Source organism: Kogia breviceps, chromosome 10, assembly GCF_026419965.1.
Source record: "Kogia breviceps isolate mKogBre1 chromosome 10, mKogBre1 haplotype 1, whole genome shotgun sequence".
Lineage (NCBI taxonomy): Eukaryota > Metazoa > Chordata > Mammalia > Artiodactyla > Physeteridae > Kogia > Kogia breviceps.
In genome coordinates, this window is record NC_081319.1 from 57,786,043 (window position 1) to 57,810,289 (window position 24,247).

Consider the following 24,247-nt stretch of genomic DNA (forward strand, 5'->3'; position numbering starts at 1 on the left):
AGTGAGGGGAGAACTGTTGGAGGAGGGCAGGGGAGGATGTTTGTCTCCTTGGCAGACGTGTGAAGATTGAAGTTGGGGACAAATATGGAAGCAAGAAAGCCAGATGGGAGGCTTTTGCAATAGTTCAAGCAAAAGATGATGGTGGCTTGAACCAGGGTCATAGAAGACGAGGGAGTGAGAAATTGATCTCGGAGAGACAGCAGTGAGTGGTCTTGAAGCGGGATCTTATTTCCCTGCCTAGGAATTGGAGCTGCGTAGCCTGGATGAAAACCAGGAATCCTAGCTGCTAATCCAGCAGGGGCTGGAGGCTAGAAGCAAAGTTCCCCTGGCTCTTGCTCCTGTTTGAAAGCAAGAATGATTCAAGGAGGCAAAAACAGGTACAAAGTTTATTATTAGAGACACAGCACAACATGTGGGAGAACACACAGAGAAACAGTGTATTTAGACAGAAACAAAACAGGAGTACACACCTGGAGAGAAAGGGTGTGGGCATCCTCCTGAATGAGGAGTGCAATAAAGAGGCAGTTAAATCATTTATATGGGGCGGTTCTTCTGGGACTTCCTTCTCCTCTGGCCACTTATCTCTCTTCTTTCCCCACACCTGACCTGTCCTACTGCCCTGCCTGATATGTGTGCACATCTTTTTGTCAAGATGGATTCCAGTGCAGAGGCTAAAGGAGGTTTGACAGCACCTGTTATGGGATGATGTCGCCCCTTTTTGACCCCAAAGGAGCCTTCCTGCACATGTGCAGTCAGGGAGGTTTCCTTGACTTCAGTAGTGATAGATGTGGTCGTTTTATCTCTTTACTCCCCCTCAGAGCTCAGCTCCTGCCACTAGCTTTGTCCTTGGCGTGTACAGGGAAAACAAAGCTCCAATTTATTCTGCTTGACGAACCCCACCTGCTCAGCCCAGGGGCCTATCTACCTCCGACCTCAAAGTGGTGGGAATGAGGAGTTATTTTAAAGGTAGAGCAGATAGGATGTGCTGAGGGATTGGATGAAAGATGTGAGGGAAGTAGAGGAGGTGAGAAAACACCCAGGGTTTCGGTCTGATCAACTGGAGGCCTGGAGGGGTGAGGCGTGTTTGTGTGTGGGGGTGAGGGGCAGCAGGGCATGAATTCAGTTTCAGACTTGCTAACTGTCAGCTGAGACTCAGGAAGCCATGGGTCCCGGCCTCAGCCTGGGCTCTGTTCCCCCAGGTTCTTGGGCAGAAGTGTCTTCACAGAGTGCCATGAAAGGCCCTTCGCAGTGTTCACGCTCTGCAGCCTGAGTGGCAACACTGGAGCAGCCTGAAAAATTTTCCCAGTTTGAATTGTTTTTTACTACTAACTCTAACTGGCACAGAGCAGCTGAGCAGTGAAGTAGAAGCTGCTCACGGAGTCACAGCACCTGGGATGGGTGCTGGGTGTGCCGATGACCCCACCCCGGAGCGACCAGGGTGCCGCGCCGACCACTCTGCTCCCTCGAGCTGGAACCCACTGAGCGAGCCGTGCCTGCAATGAGCCCCAGCCGTGCTGGTGACCCCTGTGACTCGGGTTTCAGTCGAGGACTGGGTGGCAGCGCCCATGTGAGCGGCTGGGCCCTGGCACCCTGCTCTGGTGTTTTGAGTCCACTTTGCCCGCAGGCCCGGAGAGCAGCAGTGCCTGAGAACTTGCTCCCTCATCCCTGCTGCAGCCCCCCCACCCCCCACACACTGTGACAGCCGTTTTGGGAGCAGGAAAGCCAGGGTGCTTGCCTCCGTGGGGGTGGGGGGTCCTTGGATGTGAGGCTGGCACAGAAGGGCCCTTGCCCACTTGGCTTCCCCACTCCTCACTCCCTGCTCTCCACTCCAGGTGGACTCCCCAAGAGCATGTCCTCAATCACTCACGTGCACACCAATCTTCATGGAAGAGTCTACTTCCGGGGAGACTGATCTAAGGCGTAAGAAGATATTTCATCATGATGTTTCCCACAGGGAGCGCTGAAGTGCCCTGGGGGCTGCAGAGAACCCCCAGGGGTGTCGTGGGATATTTTTAAATTTCAAGGAAAACAGCAATGATACACAACATCTGTCAGACACAGTGCAAACTACCCCAGGTAGTTACAGTTTCCACATTAGATGGTACTGCCTTCCCTTAGATGATGGTTTACTTTTCTATAGCTGGGTTTTCAGTGGTTACTGTGATAAAAAGCAAGTGCCCTGGGGAAGTCAGGTGGAAGAGGGAATGGAGGTAATGGTGTTAGATCTGATTCCAAGGCTGGAGAAGTTGTTTAGTGTCCACAGGTGCACACACCCCATTAGTAAGTAAATGTGATTAAGAATAAAATAAAAATACTTCTCTTTTAGTGTCTGTGTATTATTTTTTCAAATGGATACTAAGTTATCAGGGTATCAAGTCTTTGAAGGTTGAACCCTTTAGCTATTTCTTTTGGTCAGGCGCTGCCGTGAGTCAGTAAGGACCCTGTGAACCAAATAATTTGGGGGGGCCTCTACTTTGTATTGACAATGACAGTTTCTATGTGTTTTGCATTCAAATGGGTCAAGTGTTCAAGAATCAAATAACAGTCTCCATTGCAGACTGTTTGATGTAAACTAATGCTCTTCCTTTAGATGTTTTTTATTCTTCTTGCATTGTTCATGAACTGTCACATTGGCCTTTAAACATAACAAAAATGTTCTCTCTTGTTTTCTTCTTTCAGAGAGTGGGTTGATCGAGCCCCATCTCTTCATTTTCTGAGAGTATTAATTTGCCTGAGACTTCTAATGAGGGATCCATGTTATCAGGTTGGTTGCAAAATATAAAAATATTTTTTACTTGTTTGAAGATGAAAATAAACCTGGTGGGCTTTTCTTGAAGCAGAGCATGGTAACTTTTTTTCTTCCTCTCTCACAACTCAGTAGTTTCCAAATTTGGGAAGTATCTCACCTGCTATTTAAAATGATAGGAGAGAAGTGATTTAATGGGGACAAAAACACCTGTATATTTCTACTCTATTACCTATGGGATGAAGTGGATTGAACTTCGGGTCTATGCTTGCATTATCTCCTGGCATTTTAAACCATAGTCAGTTTGGAAAGGTGTACACTTGGCCACACCTTCGAGCATGTTTATGCCAAGCAGCTCACTAGGTCAAAGTCAGCAGCAACAAGTGGGGGCTTCCTCAGGGGGCTCCAGGGGCAGTGAGTGGGAAAGGCAGGGCCTGCAGCTTTGGTAGCTGCTCCAGAGCCATGCTTGTCCCAGAGTCCAGCCTCAGACCCTGAGTTAGAGGTGAGGCCTCCCACTTGTCTCAGAGGAGGTGCCTGCAGGCAGGAATCTCCCTTCCTCTCACTAGTTAGTTAAATGTGCTGCCGTAGTTTAGTGCCTCTCAAACTTTAAAGTGCAGAGGAATCACCTGGGGATCTTGTAAATGCGGATGTGGATTGTGTAGTTGTACCCTGAGACCCACGATTCTGCTGAGGACACTGGTTCATGGTCCACATTTTCATTAGCAAGAACTTAGTGCTTTAGCAGTGAGGCTCTAAAGAAAGGCTTACCTAACACTTCACCTGGATCGTGAAAGTTGTTCTGTCTAGTCTCAACTGTTAAGATAGCTGCTTTTATAAAGCAGAAGTTCCTAAACTTTCTGTACATCAGGAACACTTGGAAGACTTAAGGATTGCTGGCACCCGCCCCCACGGTTTCTGATTCAGTAAGTTTGGGGAGGGCCTGGAAATCTGCATTTCTAACAACTTTTCTCAGGTGATGCTGATGCTGCTGGTCAGGGAACCACAGTTTGAGAACACGGGCAGAACCACTGCCCAACCAATTTGGAGAAGCCTCCAAATTGCTTATGAACCATTACTGTTTCTTCTTGCCAGTGTTAAATATCTAAAGAGCATTCTTACTATCCTTATTATTCATACATGCTTCAGTCATTTTCACAGATTATTTTTTTTTCCTAAGAGGTATCTCCTTTTATGCCCTGTCCTGATGAGCTACTGGGATGCTTAGACCACTCTGAAGCTCTTTTATTTTGGATTCAGTTTTATTGATGAATTATTATTTGAGTCATAATAATAATAATAATAATTTCATTACCCCAATAACCATCTTTTCGAAACTTGGCATTAAAAAAAAAAAGTGTTCTGGTACTAGCCAGCTACAGAGCCTGCTCTGATTTGAGTCTCCTGGGATTCATGATGGCTTCAATCTTTTCTTTAGAAGAGTCACTCCCTTCCTCATTCCGTATTCTAAGCTGTCTTTGTACTGTTCTAGTTTAGCCAACCACAGTCAGTCATCTGAATATATTACATACTTCAAATGGCTTTCTGTCCTGGTTGCTCACAGTTTTCTGGGAATTTTCCTTTTCTCCTGTGAGAAAAGCTGTGTGGGTCACGCATGGTGAGGGTGGGCCATGTGCTCCACTTTGCCTGGGTCACCTCCATGAGCTCCTTGTCCACAAGTCATTATTAATAGCCCCCTGTATGCCCCACAGGCCTCAGCTTGGGTAAGAACACTGTGTATATAATATTAATATAACTATTCATGGAAGAAGGTGGACTTTTAGCAGAAGGTCTAGTTTTTTGCCTTATAGAAGTTAGCAAAATATTTGCCTTTGACATGTTTGCTCAGAGAATTGATGGCCCTTGTGTCATACTCTGCTGATCTTCATCTAAAGTATTGCCTTTCTTAATCTAGTTCTTGATGGGCTGGAACAAGGTTGACTGGATTGCCCTCTAAAGGAAAGAATTCCATGACCTCTTTGCTTATGGGATTTTATGACTAAAACACATATGAAGCCAAACCTCCCATTGATTTCCAGTCTTTCCATAGAAGGGGGTGCTCCCTGAATCTTTCCTCCTGACACTCTGTCCATAAAGAGGAGCAGTTGTTTAACATCTTGAGTTGCCAATAATTTTTGGCCGAAGTCACATACCAATGCTGGGGTTTACTACAACCTGTGCCAACAAATGTCAGCACACCTCTGCCCTCGCGAGGCCTTCCCTTCCTCTGTTGGTGAATCAGTACTGCAGGATCCACAGTGGTTGTTCCAGACCATCTCCACTTCTCATACCCAGACCCCTCCTACCTCTGTCATTCTTATCAGATTACAGCATTACCTGTTTTACAGGCAAAACTGAAGCCATCCCAGTAGGAGTGTTCATATTTTCTTTGTTGCTTGAAATATTCAGATTATCATGCACCTTTGCGTCCTTTCTTATTTCTGAAGAAAACCCTCCTCCTTGCCAAGGTTCAGCCTTCCATCTGTTTTCTTTTTTACAGTGTCAGTGGCTCCCTTTCTGTTTTCTCTCATCATAAAATGCCCTTTTCTTGACCTGCTATCCCCTCAAGCCTTTATCTCACCTTCATCACTGCATTCATTGAAAGGTCAGACTATAGGTCTTGAACTCACTCCCTTTCTTTTACAACTTATGTGTTGTAGAACTTTTCATTGAATATTATGCACAAGGTTCTCTCTGGAAGTCATTTAAGAAGACCATGGTGGGCCATGATCCAGTCATCATATCTTGACCCAGAAGCTCCAGTATATGCTTAATGGAGGTTCCAGCAAGAAAAGAGTGGAAGAGATGAAAGAGAAGCCATTTTTAAAGATAAATTGCTTAGTTTTCCATAATTAAAGGGCGACATATGTTTGGAGATTTCAAGTGTAGTTGGAGTCCCAAGCAGGATAAAGGTAAAAGTCCACCTGGACTCCTTACAGTAAGCTGTCATAACACATTGCTTATCAAGGATAAAGGGAAAATCCTTTTTTTGTTAAATTTATTTATTTATTTATTTATTTATTTATTTTTGGCTGCATTGGATCTTCGTTGCTGCGCACAGGCTTTCTCTAGTTGCGGTGACCAGGGGCTACTCTTTGTTGCTGTGCTCAGGCTTTTCATTGCAGTGGCTTCTCTTGTTGTGGAGCACGGGCTCTAGGTGCGTGGGCTTCAGTAGTTATGGCATGTGGGCTCAGTAGTTGTGGCTCGCGGGCTCTAGAGCACAGGCTCAGTAGTTGTGACGCATGGGCTTAGTTGCTCTGTGGCATGTAGGATCTTCCCGGACCAGGGCTTGAACCTGTGTCCCCTGCATTGGCAGGTGGATTCTTAACCACTGCGCCACCAGGGAAGTCCTAAGAAAAACTCTTAAAAGCCCCTAAGCTACATTTATATCAGCTACAACAATAAAAGGAGAGTGGAGCTGCGTGGCCTTCTCCCCACTGCCCCTGCACCCCCAGCCTCTCTTTAGCAACCCATACCCTTTGCCACATTATCTGTTTGCCTTCACTGATCCTGAGAACCTCTAGCTCTTACTCATCATTTTTTCTTTTTTTTTTTTTCTGTATTATTTACTTACTCCTTTTTAAAATCCTGCCTTCCTAAATGTTAACCTTCCCCAAAGTTATTTTCTGTGTCATCTTCTCCCCTATCTTCCAAGCTCTTGGCTTCAACTATCATTTTGTTGTTGTTGTTCTTTGCTCACAAGCACGTATCTCCAGCCTCAGACTTTTCCATTCATTTAAGTCCCAAATTTCCAGGTATATGTTGGGCAGCGATCCTGATGACACAGTAGCACAGTGGTTCTCAAGTGTGATCTGGGGACCGTCATCGGTCTTTGAAACTCTTCCAGGGGTCCCACAAGGTCAAAACTATCTTAAAAGTGATGCTACAGTGTTATTTGCCTTTTCACTCTCACTCTCTTACAAGTGTGCAGTGGAGCTTTGTAAAGGCTACAGGATGTGTAATGATGGAACATATGCTTATGTACTCTTGTGTTTTAAAAATTCCTCACTTTTAACATCTAATATGGTATATATAAATAGATAGAACCCACATAAACAGAAGCTCTTTGGGATTCTCAGTAATTTCTAAATGTGTAAAGGAATACAGATGCCAAAGGGTTAGAGAGCCTGATATGCACAGGACCCTCAGTAACTGCACAGGATCCTCTTCGTCCTTCCTCTCCTCCAACCTGCAGAATCAGCTCCTGATTCTGTTAATGGCACCACCTTTCCTCCAGACTCCAAGGCAGGAAACTTCTCCTCACCCCCTACGAGCCTTTTAGAAGAGTAGTTACTAATACACCTGGAAAGATAAGTAAAGGCCAGGTCATAGGGGGGCCTTCAACTGAGACGGAGGGATGAGAGGTGTGGAACCCTGACGGCAGAGGCGTGGGTGGTGGGACAGGGCGCAGCACTCAGAGCTCACTGCTCTACTGGCCAAGAGGCCCAGGGGAGCATGTCTAAGGGCCCTGATGCTCTGGGCCGCAGTGACATCATGCTGGACTGACAACAGCCAGATTGGTGTTGCAGGGTGCTCCATTGTTCTATATAGTTTTTATCAGTATTATGGTGTTATATCATTTTTTTGAAAAGAGAAAAATTCTGGGAATGGGTAGAGCAAGGACATTTGTTCACATGTGGCTCATTGAACTGAAGTTCAGATTGATGGGGACTTTCTCCAGGCCATTAGTCTCAGAAGTCCAGAGCCCAGTCCCATGAGCCTCCAGCCTGTGCTGGGGAGGAGGGCTGAGGTGGGAAAGGGTGCGCAATCCTCTTTGCTTTTCAGGTCAGTAACCAGGACTGCTGAGCCCAGGGGTGTGCGTGCCTCGTGGTCTTCTCTCCCATAGACGCTGGCAGGTTAGAGCAGGCGTGTCCGCCGTGCTCCAGTCTCTGTCAGGGCCTCGGGCGGGCCTCGGGGAAAGTGTTTGTTTAACAAATGGAGGGTAACTGCTTGAGTGCATTCTCCCCTTATTGTACTTTATAGCAGTGCTTCTCTCACGGTGCTCCACAGGACTTGGTCAGTATTCTGTGAAAAGAAGTGTGCTCTGCCCGGTGATATGTAGGAAAGCTGCACACGGGTTCTCCCACTAGAGACTTACAGTGCACAGCAGCATATTAAAGCTCTGAGGAGTTTTAAATTTTACTGAGGAGTTTTAATCTACGATAAAATAATTTATTACATTCTGTTTAACCTACCATTTGATCATGAATTTTTTTTTAAGAATACCTAGTACCACCCACTGCACAGAACAAAATGATTATTCCCAGGAGAGAGTTTGGGAAACATGGGCTTAGTTCCATATTGTTAACATTGATTGTTGGATAGATATATTTTTGTCAAGGTAAACATTTAAAGATGACCATGACCAATCATTTAACCATTATTCTCTCCCTGGTGTCTTCTCCCTCCCAAGCTTCAAATTTAAATTTCCTTTATGTCAGCGAAGCCAGATTTCATTCTTCTGCCCTGGCCTCATTTTTCCCCGGGCTGTTGTTCTTTTGTCACTTGGATACACCACCAGCAACTCAGCATGTCCAGACTCAGTCCCTTGTCTACCCAGCCTATTCTCCCCTTTCCAGCTTCATCGTGTCCTTGCCCCCAGTCACCCTGGCTCGCAGATGGAGATGCCTCCTGCACTCCCTTCCTGCCCTTGGCCCTTTCATGCCCAGTTGGTCACACCACTGCCAAGACTGCCCACCTGTCCACTCCCTTCTCACTGCCCCTGCCAACCCACAGGGCTTCCCTCCACTCCCCCGCCTCTCCAGTTCATTCTAAGACTAGAGGGACAATGTGCTCACGGCTGATTCTGATCGGCCCTTGTCCGCACGTTTTCATCAGGCCTGAATGGCAAAGTTCAAATTCAGGCTCATGTCCAAGTCTGAATGGACATGTCCAGTTTATCTCACCCTATTTTTCTAACATTATTCCCAAAGATTCCCTTCCTGGTGTTAGGGAGGCGCTTTTCACAGTAATAGAACATCTTGATGTTCTTTCTACGCAACTTCTATGCACCTTTGAGCCTCTTTGTTCTCTTTGCTTGGAATCCCCTTTATTTCCCCCTCTCCCCCCTTGTCTTCTCAGCACATCTATCCATCCTTCTAAGCCCATTCAGAGGCTACCACCCTTACAAAGTTTTCCTTAGTCCTCTCAGCAGGCTATTATATGTCCCTCCTCTGCAACATCACAGCACCTCATGTATAACTTTCTAATGACACTTACCAAATTCTATCTTAAATTCCAGTTATTTGTATATCTGCTTTATGCTTGCTTGCAGCTCAGTGAAGTCAGCCTCTGTCATGTACATATGTGTGTCCCCTTCAGAGCCTAACCCAGGGATCTTACCTAACAGGAATGAAAAAAAATATTTGTTGAAAAAATATGTGTCTTTTTATGGCTAATATTCCATTGTATATATGTGCCACATCTTCTTTATCCATTCATCCAATGATGGACACTTAGGTTGCTTCCATGTCCTGGCTATTGTAAATAGAGCTGCAGTGAACATTTTGGTACATGACTTGTTTTGAATTATGGTTTTCTCAGGGTATATGCCCAGTAGTGGGATTGCTGGGTCGTATGGTAGTTCTATTTTTAGTTTTTTAAGGAACCTCCATAGTGGCTGTATCAATTTACATTCCCACCAACAGTGCAAGAGGGTTCCCTTTTCTCCACATCCTCTCTAGCATTTATTGTTTCTAGATTTTTTGATGATGGCCATTCTGACCAGTGTGAGATGATATCTCATTGTAGTTTTTTGTTTGTTTGTTTTGTTTTTTGTTTTTTGTTTTTTTGTGTGTGGTATGCGGGCGTCTCACTGTCGTGGCCGCTCCCGTTGCGGAGCACAGGCTCCGGACACGCAGGCTCAGCGGCCATGGCTCACGGGCCCAGCCGCTCCACGGCACGTGGGATCTTTCCAGACTGGGGCACGAACCCGTGACCCCTGCATCGGCAGGCGGATTCTCAACCACTGCGCCACCAGGGAAGCCCCTCATTGTAGTTTTGATTTGCATTTCTCTAATGATTAATGATGTTGAGCATTCTTTCATGTGTTTGTTGGCAATCTGTGTATCTTCTTTGGAGAAATGTCTATTTAGGTCTTCTGCCCATGTTTGGATTGGGTTGTTTGAAACGAAATTGGGATATTTGTAGTGAGGTGGATGGACCTAGAGTCTGTCATACAGAGTGAAGGAAGTCAGAAAGAAAAACTAATACCGTATGCTAACACATATATATGGAATCTAAGAAAAAAAGAAAAAAAAAGGTCATGAAGAACCTAGGGGTAAGACGGGAATAAAGACACAGACCTACTAGAGAATGGACTTGAGGATATGGGGAGTGGGAAGGGTAAGCTGGACAAAGTGAGAGAGTGGCATGGACATATATGCACTACCAAATGTAAAATAGATAGTTAGTGGAAAGCAGTCACAGAGCACAGGGAGATCAGCTCCATGGTTTGTGACCACCTAGAGGGGTGGGATAGGAAGGGTGGGAGGGAGGGAGACGCAAGAGGGAAGAGATATGGGAACATGTGTATATGTATAACTGATTCACTTTGTTATAAGGCAGAAACTAACACACCATTGTAACGCAGTTATACTCCAATAAAGATGTTAAAAAAAATAAGTGGTTTAAAAATGTTATTTTTATTTTTATATGTATAAAATTTCCACCATAATTAGCGACAATGTATACAATATTCTTACGTTCTTTAATTATATCTCTTCTAAAGTGAATAGCAATCATGGGAATTCAAATTAATAGGTGGTCGTAGAACGATTTTTAATTGAGTTATAAATGTACCTTTATTCTTAATTTAAACAAGAGTATGTTGCTTCCAAATTCCCTTCACACAGAATAAGGAAACATTGACCCAGGAGGCCTTGAGCCCCTGAGCCTTTCCTCAGCTGCCCACTCAGCTTCCGGGTAGAATGAGATCGTGCCCGCGCAGTCACATACTCATTGACCTGAACTTTCCAGAGTTGGAATGTTGGCTAATGTTTGTATTTCAGATAACTTCCTTGTGTGCATAGAAAGTAAGGAGAGAGGTGTCAATAGAGTTACACAGGTTAGGGCCACCTGAAACCCATTAACACCAAGATAAATGTCAGCGTGGGTAACCTGAGAGCATCGACTGTTAGGAGAGCTCCAAACCAGTTCCTTTCACAACTCCAGCCTCCCAGACTCTCTCTCTTAATTAGAACTTTTCAGAAGTTTCATGCAGTGCCTTGTTATTGGGAATTGATTTTAAAGACCTATATCTGAGGACATTTTGCAGTGATTATCCTTACATTAGTTTATGGTATGGGTGTAATAAGACCATAAGCCACATCATTTTAAGGACAAACCCTGTCGTCTAGTCTACTAGAGCAATGCTGCTCAGATGTTATTGGGCTTGTGAATTACCCTGGGATCTTGTTGAAATTCATAGTGTCATTCAGCAGGTCTGGGGGGAGTAGGTGATTCTGCATTTCTAATCAGCTCCAGATGATGTTTTTGCTGCTGGTCCATGGGCCACACTAGGCAGAGGCCTAGAGGAAGGTCCTGGGATTCAGTGATGCTGGATTCTTATCCAGGCTCTGTCACTTCGGCAAAATGGTTTACCATTCTTGGTCTTAGTTTTCCTACTCTGTAATATGAGGGTGTTGAAGGGAATGATATCTAATAGCTTTTCCCAGCTCTAACATTTTATGATGACATGAGAGGAAGTAAAAAGAATTAGGAGGCAGGCTGCAGTTCTGAGCATACTTACATTCTCTTAATCCCAACCCAACTTTCATTCCTATTTATTAATAACTTATCTTAAATATAGTATGACTGGCAAACATTAAAGTTTTCCATATTTATGTTAGAATGTGGGCCTTCAAAAAATAATTAAAACTCATAACTTAATAAATAGATTGCATGTAAAATACATTCCCCCCACCACTCTCATCTTTCATGTGTGTTCTGTTGTTTTTATTTTATCAGGAAATACTCCATAGCTTGGGTGGGATTGAAAACCTAGCTCAGGTAAGATTCCTTTTGTGGTGGCTGGTTTTGCCTTTCTCTTTTAGGCAGAGATTACACAGGTGTGTGACAGCAGATGTCTTTCTTACCTCAGCTGCCTGCCAAGGAGAGGAGCAGGCAGGGTTGTGAGTGTGAGCATGATGCAGGATACACACAGAGCAGGGAGGGACTCATGACATTTTCTCTTGTCTGATTGGGCTCACTTTACCCAGCCTGTTGAAACGAGAACGTTCTATCAATATAGAAGGTCACCTGTCTTTAGTTAGTAAAGAAAATAAATAGGTGTTGTCTGGCAGGCCCCACGCCTCAGCATTGCACACACCAAATGGTGGGAGAAATTATTGGTTATGAAGATGTTCATAACTTTTTCACACAAAAAAGAATTGCTGTGCTCACTAAAATATTAAAAATAAATGACAATGTGAGGAATGATCTTGACTTCATTTATTTTCCTGCTTTGGTAACTAGCTACTGAGGGAAAGTAAGGAGCTGAATATATATGCTGAGACAGTCCAATGTTTGGGCTTATTAATACAATAAAACAAAATTTCCAGGCATGGAAACAGTTGAAACAGCCCATTCTCCTGAAATCTGTACCATGTATGGAAAGAATAATTTTCATAATAAACCCATGGCCTTACAAACTCATTCTGAGTTATTAATAGATGATTAATTTTAATGTCAATTTAATATTAAATCAATTTAATATTAAATCAATTTAATATTTTTTTATTCTTGGGAAATTGCTAAAACATATCTTGTTTTTATTTTTAAGAAACATTTTAATTGACTAGAGGTTTAGCTCATTTCATGAAATAATCTTTAATAAAATTATATTGTAAAGGATTTTTTTTTTTTGTGGTAGGCGGGCCTCTCACTGTTGTGGCCTCTCCCGTTGCGGAGCACAGGCGCCGGACGCGCAGGTTCAGCGGCCATGGCTCATGGGCCTAGCCGCTCTGCGGCATGTGGGATCTTCCCACACGAACCCGTGTCCCCTGCATCGGCAGGTGGACTCTCAACCACTACTCCACCAGGGAAGCCCTCTAAAGGATCTTTTTATCCATTTTACTTTCACTAAAATGTCAGAAATTTATGTGTGTTTCTCTGAACTTATTTCTTATTACAATCAGTCATCCACAGTGAGGGATTATTAGACTACCCCATACATTTCATTCTAATTATTGCTATCTGCTTGTATGCTGGTTAAATATAATTTAGGATATTATAAAACATAAGGTCGATAAAATATATGCAGTGTGTTATTAAAATTCTGCTGAAAAGTTACATTGAAGAATTAAAATTCTATGTACTATATTATTGCATCTTATTTGTATCTTATATTTGGAGGCTAAATTGCAACACAGATTTATTCAGTTAGGAGTCATCTTGGGACTTTTGAGAGTTTAAACAATCTTTCCAGGTCCCTCCCTCCACTTTGGGGCGTTCCACAGAAGCCAAGAACCCAGAAACCCACCCCCTTCTGCACTTGAGTGAAGCAGGCCCAGGGGCACCAAGTATTGTTTGGTGAGCCTGTTGTGCCACCTACAGCTCATTTTCAGAAGTGCACAACCTTTCCCCTCACCTGTTGTGTTCTTGAGCGTCCTCCCCTCTGACTTGCCTGTCGGTCTCCCCCTCCCTCCGCCGCAGTACATGGAGATCGTGGCCCACGGGTACCTCAGCTCCGGGGAGGTGCAGCACAGCGTGGACAAGCTGGTCAACATGACGTGTAAGCGCGGTCCCGGGACGCAGCTGGCCTTCCGGGCATGGTGTTTGCAGCAGGGAAGGGGGGATGCTTTGAATACTCACGGGGGTCCCCACACAGCTATGGGCTTGAGAGTCCATGCCAGCTGTTATGCTCAGTGGCAAAATGTACCCAGAGGGGAGATTTTTAGATCACAGATCTTACCTTGAAAAACCCGATTTCATGTTTTAAAAGATTTTCATTGAGCACAAGCTTAGTTTATTTGGTGCAAGAGAGACTTCCTTCCATAAAAGCAAATTTTGGTAAAAATATTTTTTGCCTCCTTCGATTTCTATTAAAATGTCAGAGACTATTCATTTTTCATCTATAAAATTGGGGTAATAACAATACCCACTTCCAAAGCTTCTCTTTTTGGAAGCTCTTCCCAGCCCACCTTCCGTGCTCTCTGGATTTGATGAGTGCGCACTCCTGCTCTCGTGGGAGTGAGCCCACTTTCTTTGTGTGCACAGGACAGGACCTTCATTCTCAATTCCAGGGAGAGAGGAATCTGTGGTGAGCCTCAGGCACCAGGAAGGTTCTGTGAGGCCAGCCGTTCCCCTCCACTGAGGAACCTTGCTAAGTCCATTACATGAAATCTTTATGGGGACGATCTTTGAAGAATAGGTTTCACTTTGAACTTGTCATGATATTAAGGAACTCATTCAACTTTAAGTGGAAGGGAAGGTTTAATTTTCTTGCTATCTCCAAATTTTATTATTATAATAGTAAAATATAATAAGTACTAGTTGAGCTTGAAACATGATTCTTAAAGTAAAAACATCAACCCTGTCCCTCCTCCCTGCATTGTCCTTTTTGTGTGGCCTGTGTTCCCATTTGTCCTTCCTTTGCTTGCCCATCAGTACTTGAGACCTGAGCCTCTATGAGCACTGACCCCCTTAAGCTTCAAATCCCTCGTTGAGATCTTCCATTCCTTTATAGATATTTTTCAAAAACTTGCTGCTGTCAAAGACCAAAGAGAATGGATCACTACAAGCAGAGCCCACAAGGTGAGTGGTCCCAGAAGGAGTTCCTGCTTCACCTTCATATGGTGGTGGTTCACATGCTAGAGTCCAGAGCCCTTGTGGTCAAGCCACGTGTAATTATAATTCTCAAGCCTGCTAACCTAGCCTAAAATTGCCAATCTCTGCTATCCCGCCTAAGGAGTAAATATAGAAACAGCAAATAAAGATTTTCTGAAAAGTTTTTCTTTTTTCTATGTCATTTAATTCTTTATTGCTTAATCAACTAGGTTTATTGCTTAATTTAAATGTTGCTTGTAAAACCTTGACTATATATAAACTGATCCTAGGTGTGTGTTTACAAATAAATAAATATATATATGTACGTATACATATAAATACATTCCATTTGGCACATGAGGTTATATTATTTTGAACCATGTGAAATTACCCTGGTGTGTAGGTCAATTTCATATGGTTTAACTTCATAATAAGATGGTTTAGTATTATAAGCCTATGGGTCAAATACATATTTCAAGATGAATGAATGCAGGTTTAATCAAAACAGAATACATTTATATTTACAGCAAAACTATTTAGCTGGTAGCTGCCTAGAGCCAGGTTTCAATAATTTGTTGAGTTTTTATATCCCAGGAAGCCACTTTCCAGCATATATTAGAGCAAAGTTGCCTAAAATGTGTTAACACATGCTGCTCATTGCATGGGGGGGGTGATTCTTAGTGATAATACAGGTCAACATTTTTTATTTCAATAGCTATATACTTCACTGATATCAACTTAGAATTTGAAGAACATTTTTGAGTAGCATTAAGGTGTTAAGGGTGGACATGACAAAAATTGTGAAATGATATATAAGTGACTGGAGTTTGGGAAACATTATGTTAGAAGACAGAAAGGAAAAAGTGATAAAAGAAAAAGAGGAAGGGAGCTAAGAAACAAAGATAATAATAGCTCCATAGAAAATGCATGAGATCTTAAAGGGGAAAAACCCACATAATAGAAACCCAAAATCAGCCTAGTAGTTGTTATACAGGTCACAGCTCTGGTCTGAAGTATGTTTGGGTGTGTGCTTTGGGGGACCCTGAGTTCTAAAAATGTAGAGGGAAAATACATAAATTTGCAGTAATGGGAATCCCGAGAAGGTGACTGATAAGATACAGACGACTCCCAACTCAGTGATGTTACTCAGAAATTTGAGAGGCAAATGGATTGTCTGGTAGTGTTAACATATCTTGCTTAGTTTGGGAAAAAAAGACAGTCTTCAACATTTTGTTGAAAAAGTACTTTCATAAGTTGGAAAGTGCCTGCCACAATGCCAATGCCCAACTCAGAATGAGTGCTCAGTGACTGGTCGCTACCAGAAGACAGAGAGCACACAGCGTGGGTACCGGGAAGTAGAGGGCCATGTATCTTGGTCCCTTTGCTTCCTGTCCTGGGCAAGGAATGCTTACAAGGAGCTCATCTGAAGAGGGGGTGGATGCCTGCCCCTTAAGAACTGGGGATTGTGAATGTTTAACAAATTTTGAGGTTAAGCCTCTATGATCTTTAGAAGGAAACATACTGTTCAAGGAGCTTGTAGTACTTACATAATTAAACCTTATTTTACTTCATTTTTCAGACATTAGTAAATTTACTCAGTGCCCGAGATACTAATGTTCTGTTGGGTGCCCTTCTGGCTCTGGCTAGTTTAGCTGAAAGGTGAGTGTATTTTAATAAGTTCTGCTGCTTTAGCAACTCAGATGGAAGAAATGCAAAATAGATCAGTTTCTCTGTTTATTTTGTCATCTACTTAGTTAAAATTTGTGAAAAATAAACATGAAGACCATAACTGTACTGAAGAGGATCCGGGATGGAAAAGCATCATTTTAGAATTTAAGTTGGAGCAGCAAAGCAGTTTAAAGTTTTCTTTTTTTTTCCTGACTAGAAATATTTACCTAGTCTTTTCATCCAACCCTCAGTTACTTCTACTTTCAAAATTACACAATACGTCTTGGACAGTTGAATCTCCCTGACTTGTTTTCTTCATTCTCTCCCCTAGATATATTTTAACATTTTCAAACATTTTTGCCCTTTAAAAAATTCTAGATAACCCCTACAGATGTTATGATTATTTTAAATAAAAAACTTTAAATATGTTTTTATACCAGTAAGTGGATCACTGCTTTTTTGTTTTGGGGTTTTTTTTCCAACTTAATTGAGGACTAATTGACAAATATAATTTTATGTATTTAAAGTGTACAACATAATGATTTGATACACATATACACTGTGGAATGGTTACCAAGATCAAGAGAATTAATACATCCATCACCTCTCATAGTTAACTCTTTTTTTTGGTTTTGTGACGAGAACATGTAAGATCTCTCAGCAACTTTCAAGTGCACGACCCCATATTATTAACTGTAGTTGCCGTGCTGCACACTGGATCCTTAGTGCTCATTCTTCTTATAACTGAAAGTTTGTACTCTTTAACCTACATCTCTCCCTGTTTCCCCCTACTTCCAACCCCTAGTAAACACCCTCCATTCTATTCTGTTTCTATGTAATCGGTTTTGTTTGTTTATTTTAGATTCCACTTATAAGTGATACCGTGTGGTAGTTGCCCTTCTCTGTTTGGCTTATTTCATTTAACAGATTGTTCTCTAGGTTCATCCATATTGTCACAAATGACAGGATTTTTTTATGGCTGAACAATATTCAATTATGTATATATAATTATATTCAATTACAACTATATATAAATATTCAATTATATATATAAATATGTATATCACATTTTCTTTATCCACTTCATCTATCAAAGGACATATAGGTCATTTCTATATCTTGGCTATTGTGAGTAATGCTGATCATTGCTTTTTTGTGAACAGCATATGATTCCCTTTCTCCAAAGGGAATCATGTTATCATCATACTGTTATTAAACAAATTTAAATTTATGACATACAATACTTATTGAATGTTGGAGTTTAATGTAGCCCTGCCCCAGAGAGCTACATTGCATTTTGTTTCTCCTCCTGGGATAATATGAGCGCTAAGGTATTAAATACGTGAATATGGTAAAATACATTTTTCATAGTTGCTAATCCTTTTCAATTTGTAGTCCAGAATGTAGGGAGAAAATAAGTGAACTCAACATTGTAGAAAATCTGCTGATGATTTTACATGAATATGACTTGCTTTCCAAAAGGTAGGATTGCTAACAGGGGAAAATGACAGTGTCTGACATTTAATGAAAATTATTATTATTATTTTACTTATGTCATGTTATTTACATTGTTAACTGAATATCATGAGTCAACTTGGCATTTATCTTCTATTTAAGTTTATATAAAGTAACCAATAGCAAAGAGATATATTGATTTATCTTTGGTCCTGCTTTACTTCTAGAACTGGTCAAAGATTTGAAATATATAAATCTCATGATTACATCTTTAATATTTTTTATTACATTTATTTACATCCTGTCTCCTTAAGGAAAGAAACTCTGAGGTGGCTCTACTTTCAGTAATTTTAGATTGTGTGTTGAATAAGTGATTAGATTCCTAAAATCTATTTTGCTTAAGCCAAGTAACATACATTAAGATAACTACTGACTTATTTCACGACCAAAACAGAATCTAGAGTAAAATGAACTCATTTTCACTTGAAATACCTATTGCCCTAAAAACTTACTGTATCCAGATATTTATTAGGTTACCTGCATCATATGATATTTAATCGAGTAAGTCATAATTTTCTAAAGAGGCAAAATAGTTAACAGAAATCACAAGCAATAAAACACTGACATTTAACTCATAGTAAATCCCTTGAATTCTTCGTCTAAGCCAATTTAACCCTCTTTTACAAACTATACTTAGACTTGGTTATCTGAATTGATTCACCCAATAGCCTCTGCACGGGTGTTGGAAAACCAAAGATGAATAAGATATGGTTGCATGGTGTAAGAGAGGGGCAGACACACAAATCATCAGTTTCACCACAACATTGTAGGTGGTGTGGTCAGTGGATGCACAGGATAGATACCCTGGGGGCATGGAGTAGTGCTTCCGATCAGAGCGGGGGTCATGCCAAGTCTCCTAAAAGAAGGAGCAGTTGTCTAGGCAGAGGAAGAGAGCAAGTGAAAACAGAATATGCTCCCACCTGGAGGCCTGCAGTGGTGTGTGAGAGAGGAGCGTGCATGGGTGGGCGCAGCTACAGCAGAGTGCAGGAGGGAGGGTGCCAGAAAACTAGTTAGATAGTTGGTGATAAGTTAGAAATTGAGCTAATTTTTGCCAGGCCTTCTACATGTCAGGCCCTACTCTAAGCACTTTTGTGTTTTAACTTGTTTTATCTGCAATTCTCTTTCCATATTTTATAGATAAGATACCTTTAGTGAGGTCATGATGGGCTCTTTGTGCCTAATAGTGTGGTTTTTATCATGAACATTATGGAGACTCACAGATTTTAATCATGACCGGATTGATTTTGTGGGGACAGTTATTCTGATTGCAGTGTGTGGAGTGTGGAATTTAGCCACACAATGAGATCCACTTAGAACAAGGAGGGAATGTTTGGTGTAGAAAGTTTGAGAAGGTGAAGAGTACTGTCTACCAAAGAACATATGTCAGAGCATAAAAGTTTGGGAGGGAGAGGAGCCATGGAAAATTAGCTCAGGGAAAGGAATTGTGAAGCAGGATAAGAATGGGAATATTGGAGAGGAGGGTGACAGAGAAGCTTATATCTTGAGCATAAACGAGGCTCACAAGGATGGAGGGGCAGTGGGTTTAGCTAGCTGCAGGACTCACAGAAGAATTAACCCCATTGCTTGCCCAGGAAACAAGGGGCACCAAAAGCTCTCCACTGGTTGGAGAAGAAGGGAGTATCCTGGAGGATTCCCAGTCTTTGGCTTGGAAATTGAAAAGACTGTGGTGTCCTGAGACCAGATCAGGGACATAAGTGGAAGGGCTGATTTGGGGAAGAGGATAATGACTTTGAGTTTAGAAACAGTGGGGTGAGTGCCTGTGGAACAGTTAAGTGACCGCTGGAACCTCTGTAGGTTGGGAGTGGTGCCTGGGCTGAGATCACAGTGCCAGGGTAGAGGGAGTGTTTGAAGCCATAGGAATAAATAACACCATCCAGGAGGAGTGTTCAGAGTGTGAGCCTGGAGGATTCAGGACAGCTCTATGAAACGTCCATAATCATAACGTTTCAGAGCTTAGTTGAACCTTATGTCTTATGCCATCATTATCTTTATTTTACTCTCCAGATATTCACTGAGCACTTTGCATTTAATTTCCTTGGATCATAGTGTTTTTGCCATCAGGTATTAATGTCTTATTTTTGCAATCACATAGTAAGTTTCTGAAGACTAGGATAAAGCTTTTATATTTCTTTTGTCTTGAGCATAATGCAGGTCCCATTGTATGTACTTGATGCCTATTTTCTCTTTAGTAGGTTTTTAGCCAGACCAATGGGGTTACCATGAGGATATGACTTAGAAAGTGGTCCAGAAACTATGACCTGCAGGCTAAATTTGGCCCCCTGCCTGTTTTTGTGAATAAAGATTTATTGGCACTCAGCCATGCCCGTTGGTTTTTGTGTGTTGTCTGTGGCTGCTTTTGCACATGTTGGTATGGCTGGGTAGTCATGACAGAAACTGTATGGCTCATAGAGCTGCAAACACTTGGCTGTGATCCAGCCGTCTACAGAGAACATGTGCTAACTGTGACATAGAGCCTGTTAGCGCGACCGTCCGTGTGTGTCGGCAGCTCCGTGTGAATCAAGTCAAGCCACCACTGAGCTGAGTCTCCCCTCCCTCCCATCCCTCACAGGCTGACGGCTGAGCTGCTGCGCCTGCTCTGTGCCGAGCGCCAGGTGAGAGAGCAGGTGAAGCTCTACGAGGGGGTCCCCATCCTCCTCAGCTTGCTGCACTCAGACCACCTACAGCTGCTGTGGAGCGTCGTCTGGATCCTGGTTCAGATTTGTGAGGACCCTGAGACCAGTGTGGAAATTCGCATTTGGGGAGGCATCAAGCAGCTTCTTCATATTTTACGAGGGTGAGTCAGAGCAGGCTTTGGCCTGCTTCACTCTGGCTGATGAAGGCTGGGGTCTCAGCTGTTCGAGCCCTCTCATTCTTTGGTCATTCATGTTCTACAGAGTCGTTTTTACTTGTTGCAAACAGGCTCTAAATCAATGTCAGGAGCGTTCATCTTTTCAGCTCCTTGGGAGCCCTGACATATTTATCTTCGAATCACCAGCCTGCATTAAAGGAACGGATGTATTATCCTTAGTTAAAATAGGAGGAAATACGGTTATTCAAATGATTACATGTTACTGACCCTGGTCCAGTTGCTCCTTTTTTTTTCTCTAATCTCCGTGACAGTGATCTGAGGTGGGTTAACACCTTGTTGTCTCTCTTTTAAAAGTAGAATCTGGTGGCATTCAAAGCCATGAATCTGGGGAAGGAATGGCTTGTTAAAATAGTTTCAAACTGAAATTCTCTTGAATTATGTTGCAAAAACTATAACAATAACAAAAAATAGTAGATATGGTAAGTATTACATGTATTGAAGTATCGAATAACAATATTACTGGTACCACCAATGGGAAGGATCTATTACCTAAAATTATTATAGAGCATAATTCATCCCCCTAGGTGCTGAATCGAAGTTGAAAAGGATTATATCTGCCTGGAAAAAGATCACACTTATCTGTAGTATGTAAATAAAGTTCATTCTAATAAAATCAGAGTAACATCAATTTTAATATGACTTGTTATCAAATCAATATTATTCAGACTTTGTGCTTGTTGTGCCTGATAACTTGATATTGTTGCGCTATGTGTCATCAGCTCCATTCTCTGAGGAACTTACCAAAGCATAAGAACAGACTAGAGATATGAGCAGTGGCTTTGTTAACAATTTCTATCATTACCAAAACCAAGGAAATAATGTGTAGACTGCTGACAATCTACTTGCTTTTACGAATATCACATAAAAATCTCAAGTACTTTAAAGTATAAATTATAAATCTTTCATTAGTATTGTGGCATAATGAGCTAGCCCCACAGTCAAAGTAATTATGATTGCAAAGGATTTTTTCCACTTCAGTTTATAGGATGATGACGATGATGGTGGTGGTGATTTTTGGTCCATCATACGTCTTACAGTGGCCGTGGGTAGCTCTTGTGGAGAGCAGCTATTTTCTTGATGATAAAATAAATTATATAATAGTTAAGCAATACTTCAAGGACAAAACCTGCCTTTTGACCACATAGAACTGAGTTTAATATAAGGTACTAGTTTTCCTCTTTTGCTCAAGCCATAACCATTCTTGATAGAAAAGAGTTCTTTCACATCTAAAGAGTAATTTTCCCAGTCCACTTCTGTGGTACAATGTTAGAAATCTCTTCCCTGGGAAGAAGATGTATGTCAATACTTATTCTGTTAAATATGGCTCAGTGCTCTGGGAGAATGTATTACCCCAGCTGGGTAAACAATATCCTTTCAGAGCTGGGCTGCCTGGAGCTGGTACAAGGGGTGAGGTTGCCAGGTTGTCTGCTGGCTTGAGTATGAACAGGCTCTGTTGTCAAGGTGGTTTATAGGAAATCTGTTCATGCCCATTCACCTGCAGTCTCAAACTCAAAGGCACTTACTAAAAGGTTACATACTCTTGATCGGGTAGAGTGATCCCTAAAATTCAAGTTTTAACATAATTAAAGATCATTGACTGCGACTATTCCATTACCTTCCCTATGCTCCTCGAAAGAAGGGCAGAGGGCCCAGATGACACAGGAGGGAGGCCAGGGAGACTGGGAGGCTCCATCCGCTTTACGTTTGAGCATATAGAAATCTACATAGAGCTGCTGCCATAAAAGTAAATACATGAAAAAACATGGCAACTATGTAAAACAGAAGGGAACAAAGCAGATAAAGACAGATGAATGATCTACTGTGGAAGATGTTGCACTAAGTAAACAGGAAAACAAATGCTTTATTTTATCAAAGACATTAAACAGAACATGAAGTTTATGAAATGAGATTAAAGATGAGATGATAGGATAGTAAAAAGGAGAACAGAATGATTGTGAAGCTGGAAAAGAAGATGAGGACTGAACAACATGCAGAGACTGAGTACCAGAAAGAATGTGGAGTTAGTGAAAGGAATGGCACGCTTGAAAACTTACACGCTATGCGGAGGTGGAAGACAAGGGAATAAGAGCAAGGTAAAATGAAAGATATGGCCCACAGAAGATGGGTTTTCAACACGTGGATAATTGATATCCCTAAGGTAGAGAATGAAACAAAAAGAAAATTTGGAAAGCCCCAATGATCTAATAGAAGAGAACTTTGCTAAAATAAAGGAAGATTGGAATTTAATGGAAAAAGACAAAACTCAGAATGATGAAGACTGAGATGTATTCAAGTAAATGGCAGAAGAATAGAGTTCAAAACAAAGGCGGCCATGTGAAAAAGAGAGATGACTCCTACCTCACACTTCACACAAAAATCATGTCTGAGCAGATTGGAAGGTCAAACAGGAGAAAACTTTATGACCTGGGGGAGGCAAAGATTTATGAAATGGGAACCAGAAAGCACTGACCATGAACTACCATTGATAAGTTGGTCTGTGCATTGACTTTTCTTTTTCAGGGACAGAAATTTTGTTTCTGATCATTCCTCCATTAGAAGCCTGTCTAGTGCCAATGCGGCAGGCCGAATCGAGCAGCTTCATTTGTCAGAAGATGTAAGCCCTCGGGAAATACAAGAAAATACTTTCTCTCTTCAAGCAGGTATTTATATCATATTATTATGTTTAATTATTTGATACCATTTAACCTTGTATTATTCTGTTATAAAATTATAATGATAATATTAATTAGGCCCAAGTTATAACTTAAAAAATGTGAAGTTAAATCCATGTGGATGCCTGAAACTTCTTGGTACCAGTGTTGACTTGAAGGTTAAAGACACCCCAAACTTTCCTCTGCTTGCCAAGTTCTGTGGCCTAATCTGTTAGCCCTCTAAAGTAGTTCATACTTAGACTATAAGGGTTAATTTGGATAATATATTTAAAGTACACACTATTTATCTGACCATTGTCCATGTAAATTGAGCACGTGCTCCACACTGGGCACATGTTGGGTATAGGGCTGATGGTGCCTGCCCCCCTCCCCACTCCATGCACAGCAGGGTGCATTGGGGGTGCCCCACAGGCTGCCGTGGGGTGTGCATGCATGTGAGCTACATGAAGAGGAGAGGTACCAGCCAGCACAACTCAGGTACCTTTCTCCCAGAGACGTGCCAGAAGGAAAATTAGTGTTTTTTGAGGGATGGCTCTGCCAACAAAATTCTCTGAGGCAGGGAGCGAGAGTGCTGATGTGCAAGTGCCGCCATGGCCACGACAGACACGGCATTTGGTGGTTTTCGTTGCAGCCTGCTGTGCAGCCGTCACGGAACTGGTGCTCGATGACACCAACGCCCACCAGGTGGTTCAGGTGAGAGGGTGGGGTGCCAGGACCTGTCACGATGGAGGGAGCCCACCTCAGGTGACACCTGTATCCTGGAACATGGCTTAAAAATATCATAATATGTCTTATTTAACATGTAGAATTCCATTTTATATTCTTGTCCCTCCTCTTTTAACTCAGCTTAAAAAGAACTGCCAGGTAGGTAACTGATGGTGTTTATTCCCTATATTATGTGCAGTCTATTTCATTTTCTTTATCTTTTTTTAAAACTATTCTGAATTGTTTTAATTTAATTATTTTAATTCCTATGGCACATAGGACACCATG

General features: G+C 42.0%; 1 protein-coding gene across 15 annotated transcripts in view; it reads left to right on the plus strand.

Moving 5' to 3' along the window:
* NEK10 (NIMA related kinase 10) overlaps positions 1-24,247 on the plus strand; it is a 312,063-nt gene that overhangs the window by 56,543 nt on the left and 231,273 nt on the right. For 6 of the 15 annotated variants that reach the window (XM_067005874.1, XM_067005868.1, XM_067005869.1 and 3 more), the window contains 6 exons: positions 2,680-2,764; positions 11,711-11,752; positions 14,430-14,497; positions 20,283-20,507; positions 23,103-23,242; positions 23,886-23,947. In XM_067005874.1, the coding sequence (XP_066861975.1) occupies positions 2,744-2,764; positions 11,711-11,752; positions 14,430-14,497; positions 20,283-20,507; positions 23,103-23,242; positions 23,886-23,947 (558 nt within the window). In that variant the 5' untranslated portion in view covers positions 2,680-2,743. Of the gene's footprint in view, positions 1-1,832; positions 1,921-2,679; positions 2,765-11,710; positions 11,753-13,396; positions 13,476-14,429; positions 14,498-16,088; positions 16,169-20,282; positions 20,508-23,102; positions 23,243-23,885; positions 23,948-24,247 lie in introns of those variants that run through there. The other 9 variants (XM_067005878.1, XM_067005879.1, XM_067005880.1 and 6 more) reach the window with 7 other exon arrangements.